Here is a 13,222-nt window from a genome sequence, read left to right as displayed (position 1 = left end):
CCTCTCCCGTTGCGGAGCACAGGCTCCGGATGCGCAGGCCCAGCGGCCATGGCTCACGGGCCCAGCCGCTCCGCGGCACGTGGGATCTTCCCAGACCGGGTCATGAACCCGCGTCCCCTGCATCGGCAGGCGGACTCTCAACCACTGCGCCACCGGGGAAGCCCATAAATCATCTTTTTTACTAACGAATACTACAGTAAAAATTCTACCTAACCCTCCCCTTCATCCCTCCTCTCCCCGTTCAAGGGCTGGGGCTTTCTGCACATCTTCAGCATGGGAATGAGTGCCAAGGCTCCTTGGACCTACTGAATTAACATGTCCTGGCCTTTTCTCCCAGAGTTGAGCCCCGTTAGAGAGAGAATTATGCTTTGGAAATAGGGCAGCCCAGGTCTTCTGCATCAGGTGATAGTGCTGGAAGCAAAAGAGCACAGCTCTCAGGGCAGCCCAGTAACGCTTCAAAGGAGAAGCCAGGCAGTCACTCATTCCCAAGATAGATGGCCCAATTAGTCAATGATCCAGGTAGTTCAGGCCAAAATCCTACTCCTTCATCAGTTGGAAAGACATCCAAGGGGAAAGCCTGAATTACCTGTGTTGCTGACTCAGTGTTCACCTTCACAGCCTAAAGACTGTGTCGGAAATACAGAGGAAAACAATGACCAAAATATACAGGACTTATGACACCATAAAAGCTAAATATATATACTTATAGCCATCTAGGCATTTCCACAATATCCCGATTTAACAGGTTTTAATAAAATGTTTCTATTTCTCCCCGGTGCTAGGCCTAACACCAGAGTCCAACATCAGAAACTCAACTTCCCAGTACAAAACACCGATATGAGACAGTTTCGTTTTGCAAAGAAAATGAAGAAGAGTGAAGCTAACGGGTAAAGAAAAATGGGCAAATTAACAACAAACAATAGACATGAATTCATGGTCTGGTATCCATGATAAGAATTACATGCTATTCATTACAATGAAAAGAATATTGTGAACATTTGTTAGACCTTTTTTTTTCCTTTAGTTATTTTAGGAATGTACTTATGTAGGCAGAACATTACAGAGAACAAAAAATACATGTTACAATGTAAGATTACTGTAATGGTTCTGAAAGAAGTCAAGAAAAAAAAAACACCAAATGAAATTATGGGTGTTGAGGAGAATAGAGTAATAATTGCTAATACCTATTGATTAGTCTAAGCCGTTTAGAATATTAACTCCTCTAATCCTCGTGACTGTGAGGTAGATGTTGGGTCTTAATATTACTGATAACAACGTTAATACTACAGCTAAGAATGCCATTTTGCAGATGGGGAGACATGCCCTTAAGTAGCCTAAGATCACAAGCCTGCGAATGGAGCTGGGTAAAAATCCAGACATACTCAAAACCCAAACTCCTTAACACCAGACTTCTGCCTGCCTACCACCAGAGCGCCAGAATGCCCAACCCAGCATAAACCTTCTATCACTCTCTAATACTAGACCCTATAAAGAATTTTCCTTGAAGGTCAGTGACTGTGGAATCTTCACAAGTTAAGGGACTGAGCTATATTGATAGGACTGTACCTTAAAACAGGAAAACTGAGTTTGGGCATTAAATGCTTCAGGAGTGATTAGAACTACTCACTTGGCAGAATTAAGTTTTAAGGCTGCTTTGGGGGAAATATTAACAGTTGGGGGAAATTTTTGTTGGAAGCAAAACATTATACTTTGAGAAATGCTTAAGTCAAGTATCCCTTTTATTAGGATGACTTAAGTACAAAGCATTAAAATAGCTGGCCTGAATATTTATTAGAGCAACAGCTGTTCCCTCCAGATTTTTAGAAATTCAGGACTAAGCGCCAACTATAATTTAGAAAGCAATTTTTCAACAAGTAAAAAGAGCCCTATGTCTTGCAATACTTATCCAAATAGTAAATAGTAGCTGGAAGAGGTATAGAACATCACTATGCCTTTTCAATGAGAAGAGCCAAAATGTTTGGCCAAACACTTCCAAATACCATTGCTATTTTGTTATTGAGGTTGGTGATTACGTTACTTAAAAATTATACCTTACATTTCATAATTAACAATCCTTTATGTACAGACAGATAATACCATAGCGCTAACCACAGGGTGTGTACGCCATTCTGGGTATGTTTGTTTAGGAGTGCTGATAACTATGCCCCAGTAAAACATCTCAGAGAAATCATTTAGATTTTTATTCAAAATTTTCTTTCTTTCAAAAGATTTCCACTTTAGGTGCCTAGCCATAATTTAATACCTCATTTTTTTGTTTCTAAAAGGGGTAGACGAAAAGGAAGACATCAGGGGGAAAAATGAAAAACTTTTTGTGCACACTCTGAATGTTCCACATTGAAACTTTTCTTTGTAAGGAAAACTGACAAATACCAGGTTTGGGTCTCCTGTGTTTGCTTTACTGTCAGCTCTCCGTGACAGTGCTGCAAACTTGGATACGAGAAAAGAAATGTCCCTGCTTGGCATGACAGCAGAGGGAAGTCAACGGAACTGCCACAGAGGTGCAGAAAGCAACTCCCCTTCTTCCCACCCCCAGATGAAGATACTCAGGGCTGGGGGCATGGAAGGAAGCCTCTGGAAACAGCCTGAAAGGAAGGGCACCTTGGACAGGGAGGCTGGTTTGTGAAGGGGAGGACCGTTTGCTGTCTTGCAGCTGTGTTTAGACCCAGTCCACTGTGCTAAAGTGTGCAGGACAGCAAGGGCAAAGGAACAAATGTCTATTTCTTCAATGTTCCTGTCGAATAAATAACTAGCTCCTATCCCAATGTGATGCTAATTTTTAGCCTACTAATTGCAGCACAAGAGGTTCTCTTTAGCAGAGATTTTCTCATTTTGCTTTTAGGGCTTTCAGGTTTAAAAATAAACTGGCATTTATGGATTAATAAAAACAATTCCATGAGGGATAAAATAGGCCACATTATTTTTTTCTCATAAGCAAAGAACACTAGCTTCATGTGCTGGTGAAATCAGTCACCATTTGGTCATAGCCCTATACCACCCACTCCCAGCTCCCCCTCCAGAGAGTAATGGCAAGAGATGCCACATCTTGCCAAGAAAAACAAGCTAGAGCTTCTCCACCTCAGCTGGGCATCAAAATCACCTGCAGCGGGGGAGAGGGGGAAGATGGCAGAAGAGTAAGACACAGAGATCACCTTCCTCCCCACAGATACATCAAAAATACATCTACACGTGGAACAACTCCTACAGAACACCCACTGAACGCTGGCAGAAGACCTCAGACCTCCCAAAAGGCAAAAATCACCTGCAGGGATTAAAAACAAAAAAAACAAAAAAATCCCCACTAAGTCCAGGGCCCCATCCCAGACCTACAGAATCAAGATTCCCTGGACCTACAGAATCAGATTCCCTGGTGGACCTACAGAATCAGTCCAGGGCCCCATCCCGGACTTACAGACTCAGAATCAGACTGAAATTTCCTAACAATTCACTGGTTATGCTGCTGTGCCTATAAAGGCACCTGAAATATCAATGAATCCTACAGAAGTCACCCCTGATCAGGGAGAGGGACGTCCTATGCATGAAGAAAAACCCACAGGAGAAAAACCCATGTGAGGAATAATGTTTTCTAAACTTGCCTTGACCTTCAAGATTTAAAATTATCTGAAGGCTAGAATGGTGGTTTTCAATTGTTTGTTTAAGCAGTAGACCCCTTTTGCAAGCAAAACCCTTTACGATATCTCAAAATATCAAACCTACTGGTTGAGCTTCTCCAGGAGAAAGAGAGGGCAGAAACCCACTCAGGCCCCGGTACACCTCAAGGAAGCCTAGTGCTGCTGGTAGCATGGTTTGAAAACCACCGGGTCAGAATAAGACATTTAAATGGAATAAATATGTAGTACTAAATCTAAATTCAAATAATTAACTGGAGGGTTAGGGCTTGTGACTCGCACTTAGTCTAGGGAGATGGGTTTAACAGAAGTTCACTTGAAAAAGAGATAAAGGTTCCATTTCACTAGAAACACAACTTGAGCCAACTATGTTCTCCGGCTACCAAAAAGCATATGCAGTTTAGCCTGGGTTAATAACTACTATTTGTACTGAGAGATTTACCTTGTAGAAAGCACCTTCATGTGCATGATCCCATTTAATACTGGATAACTCTGCAAAGCTATTGGAATGATTTTTGCCATATTTTAGATGAGCAACTGAGAAAATAATGTGCGAGAGTAACTTACTCCAAGATGAATCCAGGCTCTGCCTCCTGGGCTACAGACTTAAGGGGGAGTTTGAGAATAACCACCCACCGCTCTCTGGATGGTAGGAATGGTGTGTGAAAAACGTGTTTCATTCTGGTCGCTACATTCACGGAGGTGTGTCCAAATGGGACCATAGGCAGAGTACCTTAATCAGGGCAAAGAACCATCTGGAAATAGTGTATGAAGAAGACATGGAAAAACCAAGAGCCTTTAAAGATGGAAAGCAGAGGGTTTAGGAATGGCATCATGGCTGTTTTTAAATAACAAAGGTCTATGCCCAGGGAGATATGTCTTATATTGTATGCATAAGAGTAACCTAGGCCCTTCCCCTTCTCTTTCCTGAGAAATTCAGTCCTAAAGTGGGGACAAGGGAAGGTAAGCCTTTGTCCAGGAACAGGTATGGGGAGGGATGTGGAAGCCCAGAGCAGGGTATCAGAGAAAGGTGTTCACGGTGGGAAGTAGGTTGTGGCACGGCATGCTGGAGCAAAAGCAGTTAAGGAGGGCAACCCTGTGAGGGGCAGGGGCAGCAGTGGAAGACTGCCTACATAGGGGGAGATTTAATCAAATAAGTAAATCGTTAAGAACAATTGGAGCTAGGATTCTCACTGTCAAAGAAGGGAGTTATAAATATGGAAAAGGAAAAACCTAAAATAAACCCTGTCGTGTCAGATAGGGATTTGAGATACCAGTGTGAACTCGTGGTTTTCAAACTATATAGCTGGATATAGCAATGCAGATGTAAACATGTGTATGTGTACACATGTGTATATACATACACATATTCCGTAGTCCTGTCCACTGAGAGGCCCCAGGGGTGGTGATAGCCTCAAAGCAATGAGCACACTTAGCAACCAGATCTTGGCTTCTAAATATCATTCTCTATGCAAAGGAACCAGGGCTCCTTGGAGAAATGGCTGATACAAAAGATGAGCTTGGAACATGTTGTTCTGCCAGAAAGCAAAGAAGGGCTCAAAGAGCGATGGGAGTTAAAGGGCAGAAAAGACTGCCACTGACTGCCAAACCTGGAACTAATGGGAACATCAAAGTAAGTAACGAGAGTAACAGTTTAATTAAAACATACTGGAACAAAAGAGATCAAAAGTTCTTACTGATATTAATTAATCAATCAAAATTCTGATGAGGAATGGGCTTTTTAATACATAATTTCACAATAACTTGCCACAAAATATGTATAAATTACAAAAGGGAAAAGAGTCACTTTATGGTGGAGAGATTTGGCAGACAACGCTTTAATCAAGTGACCATCATCACTAATGGAACAAACACAAACAGAAATCAGTGCCACTTGACGGATGCAATGAGAGGAACACAGCACCATTTCTGTAATTCTCCTGCCAAAGATGCACAGCCTGAATCTAAGAATGACAAAATGGCAGACCAACCCAAATTAAGGGACATTCTACAAAATAACTAGTTTTAAATCTTCAAAAGCGTCAAGAACCTGACAGTGAAAGACTGAAAGAGACTAAAAAGATCCAACTAAATACAACGTGTCTTCTGAACTGAATTTCTTTGCTTTAGAAGACATGATTGGAACAACCCGGAAACTTGAATGAGATCTAAGATTTAGATGGTGGTAATGTATCAGTGGTAATTTCCTGGCTATGATGGCTATACTGTGGTTATCTAGGAGAACATCCTAGAACATATACACTGAAGTATTGGTGTTATAGCCGTCATGCTGGCAACTTTTTCTCAGATGATTCAGGATAAAAACAAATTGTACTACTTGCAATTTCTCTGCAGGTATGAGACAGTTTCCAAATAAAATTAAAAATCTACAACAGTATATTAGGAAGATGGAAGTTCCAAGGGAAAACTACACCTAGTTTGCAAGAAAGATGAAACTCTCAAATGATTAAAGTGGTCCCCAAACAGATCCATCCTAAGGAGGGTTGGCAGGATGTTTGAGAGAAAATGCCTCACTGAATAGTAAGTTAGAGGAGATGATGCCTATGTACTCTCCAATGATTTCATAATTTATTCATTCAACAAATATTTATTAAACACCTACTGTTTCAGACAATATACTAGACACTGAGCTTATGAAAATAACTGAGAGACAGTCCCTGCAGTTGGAGACCTTATATTCTAGAGAAGGATGGTGATTCAGCAGCCTATAGTTAGAATTTTAAGACAGGCATCAGTGTTACACATAGAAAGAAGCATGTGACTCAAGAACACTTTAATAACGCTTTAATAACAGTCTTTAATACTCCATTTTTCATTTATGAATTTTCAGTAGACTACACAATAGTTTATTATTCTATCATACTCTTTCACATTTTCATCCTAACTTTTGTGTGCTTGCGGGTGGTGTTAAGACATATGCAAAAACTTTATCACTTTTCAATTATGAACAGATGTAAATGACTTACTTGATGTTTTATTTTAGAATAACAAGCATCTTCTAAAATAAGATTCAAATGAGAAGCTAGGGCTATAGTTATTGAAAGAGACTTAACACTCCAAAAGTGAACCCAGATATGTTCTTCAAACATCACTCCACGTCTCTGTTCTCCAATTTCTACATCTGTCACAAAGATGTCATAATATGCCTGGAAGATGCTTTGAGATGCTTAGAAGAAAGACGTCGTAATTATAAAGCTCTGTTAAAATACAGGTTACTTTCACCTTTTGCCAGGGACTAATGATTACTGTGGCCATATTAAGTAAGACAGAGTGATCCATCTAAATGAGCTCACCTCGGCAATTTTATGGTGGGTGAAACATTATTTGGTTTTCCAACTTTTCCCCTTGGCTTTATTTCAATCTTCCAGGCAGAGCATCAAGTGAGAATGCTTCAGTGCTTTCTCACTGACCCAGGAGTGAGAGGCCAGAGCAAGCAAGTCAGTATTCAATTACTTTCCCTACTTAGGTCTATACACCCTTCTTACACTTTTCCCATTTGACACTTTCATAACCATATTTAGCTTTCTTCCTACCATCTCCTTGTAATTCAAAAGGCAGTTTAGACTCCCATATGGTTGCCATCGAAGCTAACAGATGTCTAGCAAATTAAAACAAAAATTATGACTTATAAACTGCTGACGTATCATCATTCCAGAACATCTTACAATTTATAGTGAATCATAAGATAAGACTTCATACTTATGCCCCCGGCAAGGTTCCCTAAATCTCTCTCCTCTCTGAATTTAAGCCCTGTGGAAACAGATGAGATGCAACATTCTGCCATCAAACCTGGATAAACCTCCACTTAAAGATACAATGTAGGCTTCCCTGGTGGCGCAGTGGTTGAGAGTCCGCCTGCCGATGCAGGGGACACAGGTTCGTGCCCCGGTCCGGGAAGATCCCACATGCCGCGGAGCGGCTGGGCCCGTGAGCCATGGCCGCTGAGCCTGCGCGTCCGGAGCCTGTGCTCCGCAATTGGAGAGGCCACAACAGTGAGAGGCCCGCATAACGCAAAAAAAAAAAAAAAAAAAAAAAAAAAAAAGATACAGTGTAATATTTGCTAGCACAACAAAGAGAAATTTGGCCTCAAGGATCCAAGGCTTTCTAATCTTTGTACAGCAAAGAGAAGAGAAAAATGACTTGGTTCTCCCAAGTCACTCAGTTCCACTGATCCGTAGTGCTTTTTTTCAAATACGTGACGATCCAATCTACGGAATCCATTCGCCTCATCTCCTTGGCAGATACTAAGAGGAGCATCATTACCTGGTAGCAATGTTGCCAAAGGAGCAAGCTAAGGTATTCTTAGTTTTATAGCCAGGGTGGAACTAGTACAAAATCTGGAGACAATGACACAGACCATATTCACCATTTGTTAAATACTGAGACACTGTGCTGGATAATATCTTATCTGATTGCATCCTTGAATCTGCAACTCTATTGGATAATGTTATCTTTCCTTTATAAATGAAATTAAGGCTCAGTGCAGAAGACTATTTTCCAAAGATGGCCACAACCCACACGACCCTGACACCTGTCTGACAAAAGAGGGAATTTCCTTCCTCAGCACTTTGAAACTGAGCAGGCTCCACTCCTGCTTAAACCAGTGGAATAGATGAAACTGACACTGGGCCAGTTCCGGGAGTAGCCTTCACTGGCTGCAAGTTTCTTCTGCCAGTCTCAAAGACAGGAAGAGGCCACGTTTAGGTGCTCTAGCCAACAAACCTGGCTGAACTCTCAGCAGGCATCACCTGCCGGTCATGTGAGGGTACCCCCTTGGGCATCCCACTCCAGTGAGCCTTCAGTTAACTCCAGCCCAGCCACATCTCACTGCAACTGCATGGGCCATTCCAAGTGCAAATCACCCACATGAGCCTGGTCAAATCACAGAACTGTCAGATAGAATAAAGTTTTATTTTAAACCACTAAGCTTTGGGGTTGTTTGTTATGTAGCAAAAACAAATCTACAGAATTTGTAATAGCAATAACAAATTTACAGAAGCAGGCTGCCCATTCCTGACCCCAGTTCTCCAGTCAATAACATCTTAGTCTGAGTTACTGGGATCAAGTATCATGACTACCTTCCTGCTGATATCACTCTAGAGACCAGGGTACTAAAAACTCAGAGATTCCAATATGGGGTAATTTTGAAGCAGACAGCAGGATAGGAAAGGTATGAGGGTGTATATGAGTGGAAGGCTTTAGGCACAGAAAGGAGGGACAAGGTGTGTAGAAAGCAGAGTAAGAGAAGGGCCCTTGTAACAAAGGCATCTACATAACAATTCTGCCTGGGGCAGCTGGTTTAGTTCCACAGCCTACATCTCTTTTCAGGCTTCCCATAAGACTTCCCCCAAGAGATGAAGACCTTCAAAATGAGATAAGACATGACTCTCTTCTGCAACTCTCTATGCAAGCACTCTGCAATTCTTTGAAGCTCTCCACAGTTCCAGAGGTTTTGCTACAACCTAATCCACAGAAAATACTCAATATGCCTCTATACACTACAAAATTACACCAAACTGTCAGGGAGACAGGCCCAAATCCCTTTATTTCTTTTCCACCTCCTGCTACGAAACTGCAGAGAAAGCCCCTAGGTACTTTTTGTTGCCTAGCTGCTGAAATGTGCAACTTTTAGAAGTGTTCAAGTAGAATCAAGAGGCTTGGACTCATTACAACAACAAGATCCCGTCCCAATTCGGTAGTCCTTGACTCTCAAAGTTATGAAAGTTTCAAGTTCAGATAAAATCAAAATGCCTCACCCAGAAATGTGACTTTTAAACATTTCCAACAAGGGTTGAAAAAAAGGAAGCAAGGAAAGAAAATAATTTCTTCTTCCTATATTTGTAGCAGTGTTTGACTGCAGGGAGGGGGGTGACTGCTAACAGGAATCATGTCCAATCCCTGGCAAAAATGGCCTGTGAAAGACTAGATCTGATATTTATTCATGTGTCCCCCTTCATCATCAGTCCTGAGGCCAGATGACATGCTGACACAGAAAGTGGTCTCCAATCCCTCCCATTTCCTTTTGCAAAACATTCATGAGCAGTGCAAGGTACTCCTACAGAAAACAGAAAATAAAAATAAAATAGCCTAGTACATGTGTGGCAGAAAAAACAAGAATATAAAAAGCTGTATTGACAACTATTCTCATCGATGTATATGTTTACAGCATATGGCCAAAATTAAAGGAGAATCAAAATAAATGCACCGTGTTAAGACTGTTGTGGATTATTATTGATCCCACGACTAGATTATTGTTTATCTCACACTGAACCTACACTGAACAGCAACTTGGAGAACCGCCCCCACCCCAGACAGCCACCATCTTTACTTTCCATGGGGGGAAGAGTGGGGGGCAGGAGGAGTGCCCAATAAGGAAAAGGATGGGATGGGATGGGATGGAAAGGAAAAATAACACGATCTTTGAACCAACGTTTTCCTCTTGTCCTAGTGAACTCTTTGTCTGGTCGCTGAACATGTTTGTGAGATCAAGGAAAAGAATTCAAACAAAACAAAAGAGTAGGCATCCCAGCCTAATTACAATAGGTGCCCAGCACATTGTAGCGCCAGCAAAGCATGGTCTGAATCTTTCCTTCAAGCATTTGCTCTCCCAGTAGCCCCATAAAACATGCCTCGTACACCTTCTCCTCTGCATTTCTCCAAGGTTTCCCCAAAACGGCCCGCTCTATGTCACTCCTCAGAAAGGAGGACGTGAGGCACGGACACACTGAAACATATGTTGATGGTGACTTCCTCTTATCCTGACAATAATACAGAGAGAGAAATAAATCCCTCCAGCCCACACGCCCACTGGTCAGTCCATTACGCAAAAGGAGCGCTTTCCAGATGAAGGGGAAGAGCGTGCAGGAAGCGTTATTTACGTGCACATTACAGAACCGTATACCACCGCATCTGCATCCTACACAAAGCCCGAGATGGTGCAAGAAGATACACGCTGAACATGGCACAGACCAGCCGCGGCAACACGGAGCCAAGCCCTCGTCCAATCAGATCCTTGTTAGAAGGTGGACCTCAGGGTCGGGTCTGCCCGATTAGCCTTCCCTATTATGACACCACGCTCAGCCCAACATCCATATCCCACCGGGAGCAAATCTCATTCGAGTGGTTGCTCATCTCTCAAACTGCCGAGCCCTTTCTTTCATCTGCATCCACGCTATTCCTCCCTTAAAAAGCCACCCCAAGGCCTGGGTGCCCCCTTTCCGGCTCGGTTTTTCTTTTTACCTCTTCGCGTTCCTAGAAAGGATTAAATGTTTATCTCTCCAACGCGCAGGCTGAAAAGGCGGAAGGCAAATGCCTCTCCGTGCTACCGCAAGCGCCCGAAGGGCTGCGAAAAGTAAACGCAGAGAGCAACGTGGGGGAAATCGTCGCGAATCGATCGGCCACGATAGTCGAAATCCCAGAAGCGCTCCAACTTACCCAAAATATGACATTGAAGCCAAATATGAAATATTTGATGCAACAACTGACTTCAGGACCCTTGTAATGCTTCCCGGACATCCTCTGGGTTCATGAAGGCACTTGCCCCGGCAGCCCGAGTTTGGAGCCCCTGAGCACCGTTGCTCGGAGCAGCACGGCAGGGAGCTGGGGCTCAGGGACGCCGCTCGGGGGCCGCAGCGCAGCGGTCGGGGCTGAGCAGCGCAAGGACCGACCTGCGGAGACCGGCTCCCGCACGTCCAGCCCCTCGCGCGCCGAGGCCGCCGGAGCCGGGATGGCCGCGAGCGGGCGGGGAAGCGCGTGCTGCAAGCCCCGAGCCTCGCTGGAGCTGGCCCCGAGCACAAGGCGAGCTCCCAAGCCCGTCCGCCAGACGATCCGTCCGTCGGTCAGTCTCCGGGCAAACGCGGCCGCGGCAGATGCTGGAGGAGACGCTCCTCGCCCGCCTGCCGGCTCGCGAGCTCCCTCCCACCCCTCGCTCCGCCCGCCGATCGCTCCGCCCGCGCCGCCCGCAGCTCCGCCCGCCTCCCGCCGCCGGAGCCTCAGCGAGGTGCGCGCGCGCACGGGCTCGGGCTCTCCCGGATGGCGGTGGGACGAAGTACGCGCGCCGCCCCCTCGTTCTAGCGCTCTCCGCTCCTGCTGCTCCCTCCATCCTCGCCCGTCCTCAGGCCAGCCCGGAGCGCCGCCGACCCGCGAGCACTGCAGCGGGGTAGGTGGGGAGGATGGCCGGGCGGAGGGAGAAGTATTGGTGCCCGGGTAGCACGCCCATTGGGAGCAGCCTGGAGGAGTGACGGGGGTTGATGAGCAGCGGGTCCCCCTCTGCCACCGGCAGCAGCAGGCAGCTTCTGGAGGGACGCGGGGGAAAGGGTCGCTTTGGGGCGACAGTAGGGATCCTGAGTGAGAATCTTCCCCGCGACCCCCGGACGAGCCTCCGTTCTGGGTGTAGCCACACTCACGGCTCCTGCTCCACCACCCGGTTTTGTGGCAATAGAAGACGCCGGGCCACTGAGCCGGAGAGGAAAGGGGTCGTAGACTGCTGGGAGCAAAGGGGAAGGATAAGGTGTTAGGGAAGGGGGAGAAAAGAGAGATGGGAAATGGGGGCAGCGAATCGGGAGGGTTGCATGCGGCTCCAGCCCAACTTCCCCACCTGCGGGAGAAATAGGCTTATCCTAGAAATGGGGACGCGGAAGGAGAGATGGCCCAAAGGAATCCTGACCCGGGATACAATCCTTGCCCTAGGGCCAGTTGCCAACAACAGAAACCCGGATTGCAAATGCTCCCACGAGACGGAATAGTGCCGAAGGAACTTGACTGATCTTAACTCTAAGAAGGAATCCAGCGAGGCGTTCCAGGATGGTCTTCCGGGGAATCCGAATTGAGTTAATAGATCATGAACGGTTACGCTTTTGACCTCTGAGGAAGGATGGAACGTGCCTGGAAATTGTATTGGAGCCCTACCTGAGAAGGTGTGCCCGTTAGTTGTGTATCTGCCTCCCGCCTGGAGCACTTTCATAGGTGCTGACAAGCGGGTACCAGTATTTCATGGAAAAAGAATGAAGAACCGCTCAGAACTGTGGGTAAACATCTGTGGGAATTTTTTTTAAGGCTTCAGAAAGCTTCAGAAACAAAGAGATGAGATCAGGAAATTTTTCCAGTACCACCCCGTGTAACCTGGTACTGGGCACAGAAATCTGCATGTTTCCTAAGCTCTCACATGATACTTAAGTATGCTTGAGAACCTTTGTCCTAGGGCTTCCCTGGTTAACTACTTCTCACTTTTCTCAAAAACTAGCTGGCTTGTTGACAACCTGTTATGTGGAGGAGCAAGAAGTTACTTTTTCTTGCAATAAATCGCACTTAAGTAGACTTGGCCTTGAGAGGAATTGGGGCTATATTGAGGCCACAGGTAGGAGCCAGGGTCCCCACAAAGGTGGAAGAACCAGGAGATTCTAGAATTATGACACTGGTTAACAGTGACTTGAGCCGTTTGGATGAAATAACCCTCAAAAGTGTCCTCCACCCACCCAAAACACACAGCATAGTACTACCACCAATCTGGTGGGCTTGAAAGGTAAAGTCTGCTCTTAGCAGCAGATTCCCTACTA

At 45.0% G+C, this 13,222-nt stretch overlaps 1 protein-coding gene and 1 long non-coding RNA gene across 5 annotated transcripts in view; one reads left to right on the top strand and one right to left on the bottom strand.

Annotated features, from left to right (window-relative positions):
* TSPAN5 (tetraspanin 5) overlaps positions 1 to 11,594 on the bottom strand; it is a 183,862-nt gene extending 172,268 nt beyond the window's left edge. For 3 of the 4 annotated variants that reach the window (XM_032632319.1, XM_032632318.1, XM_032632316.1), the window contains exon 1: positions 11,103 to 11,575. In XM_032632319.1, coding sequence (XP_032488210.1) covers positions 11,103 to 11,183 — 81 coding nt within the window. In that variant the 5' untranslated portion in view covers positions 11,184 to 11,575. Of the gene's footprint in view, positions 1 to 11,102 lie in introns of all 4 variants that reach the window. The other variant, XM_032632315.1, reaches the window with a different exon arrangement.
* A 74-nt stretch (positions 11,595 to 11,668) lies between these two features.
* On the top strand, positions 11,669 to 12,983 carry LOC116754118. The gene is made up of 2 exons (XR_004349958.1): positions 11,669 to 11,826; positions 12,357 to 12,983. It is a non-coding gene; the product is annotated as an uncharacterized LOC116754118 (long non-coding RNA).
* Positions 12,984 to 13,222: the final 239 nt, after the last annotated feature.

Source organism: Phocoena sinus, chromosome 5 (genome assembly GCF_008692025.1).
Source record: "Phocoena sinus isolate mPhoSin1 chromosome 5, mPhoSin1.pri, whole genome shotgun sequence".
Lineage (NCBI taxonomy): Eukaryota > Metazoa > Chordata > Mammalia > Artiodactyla > Phocoenidae > Phocoena > Phocoena sinus.
This window is presented reverse-complemented; position numbering and strand designations above follow the sequence as displayed.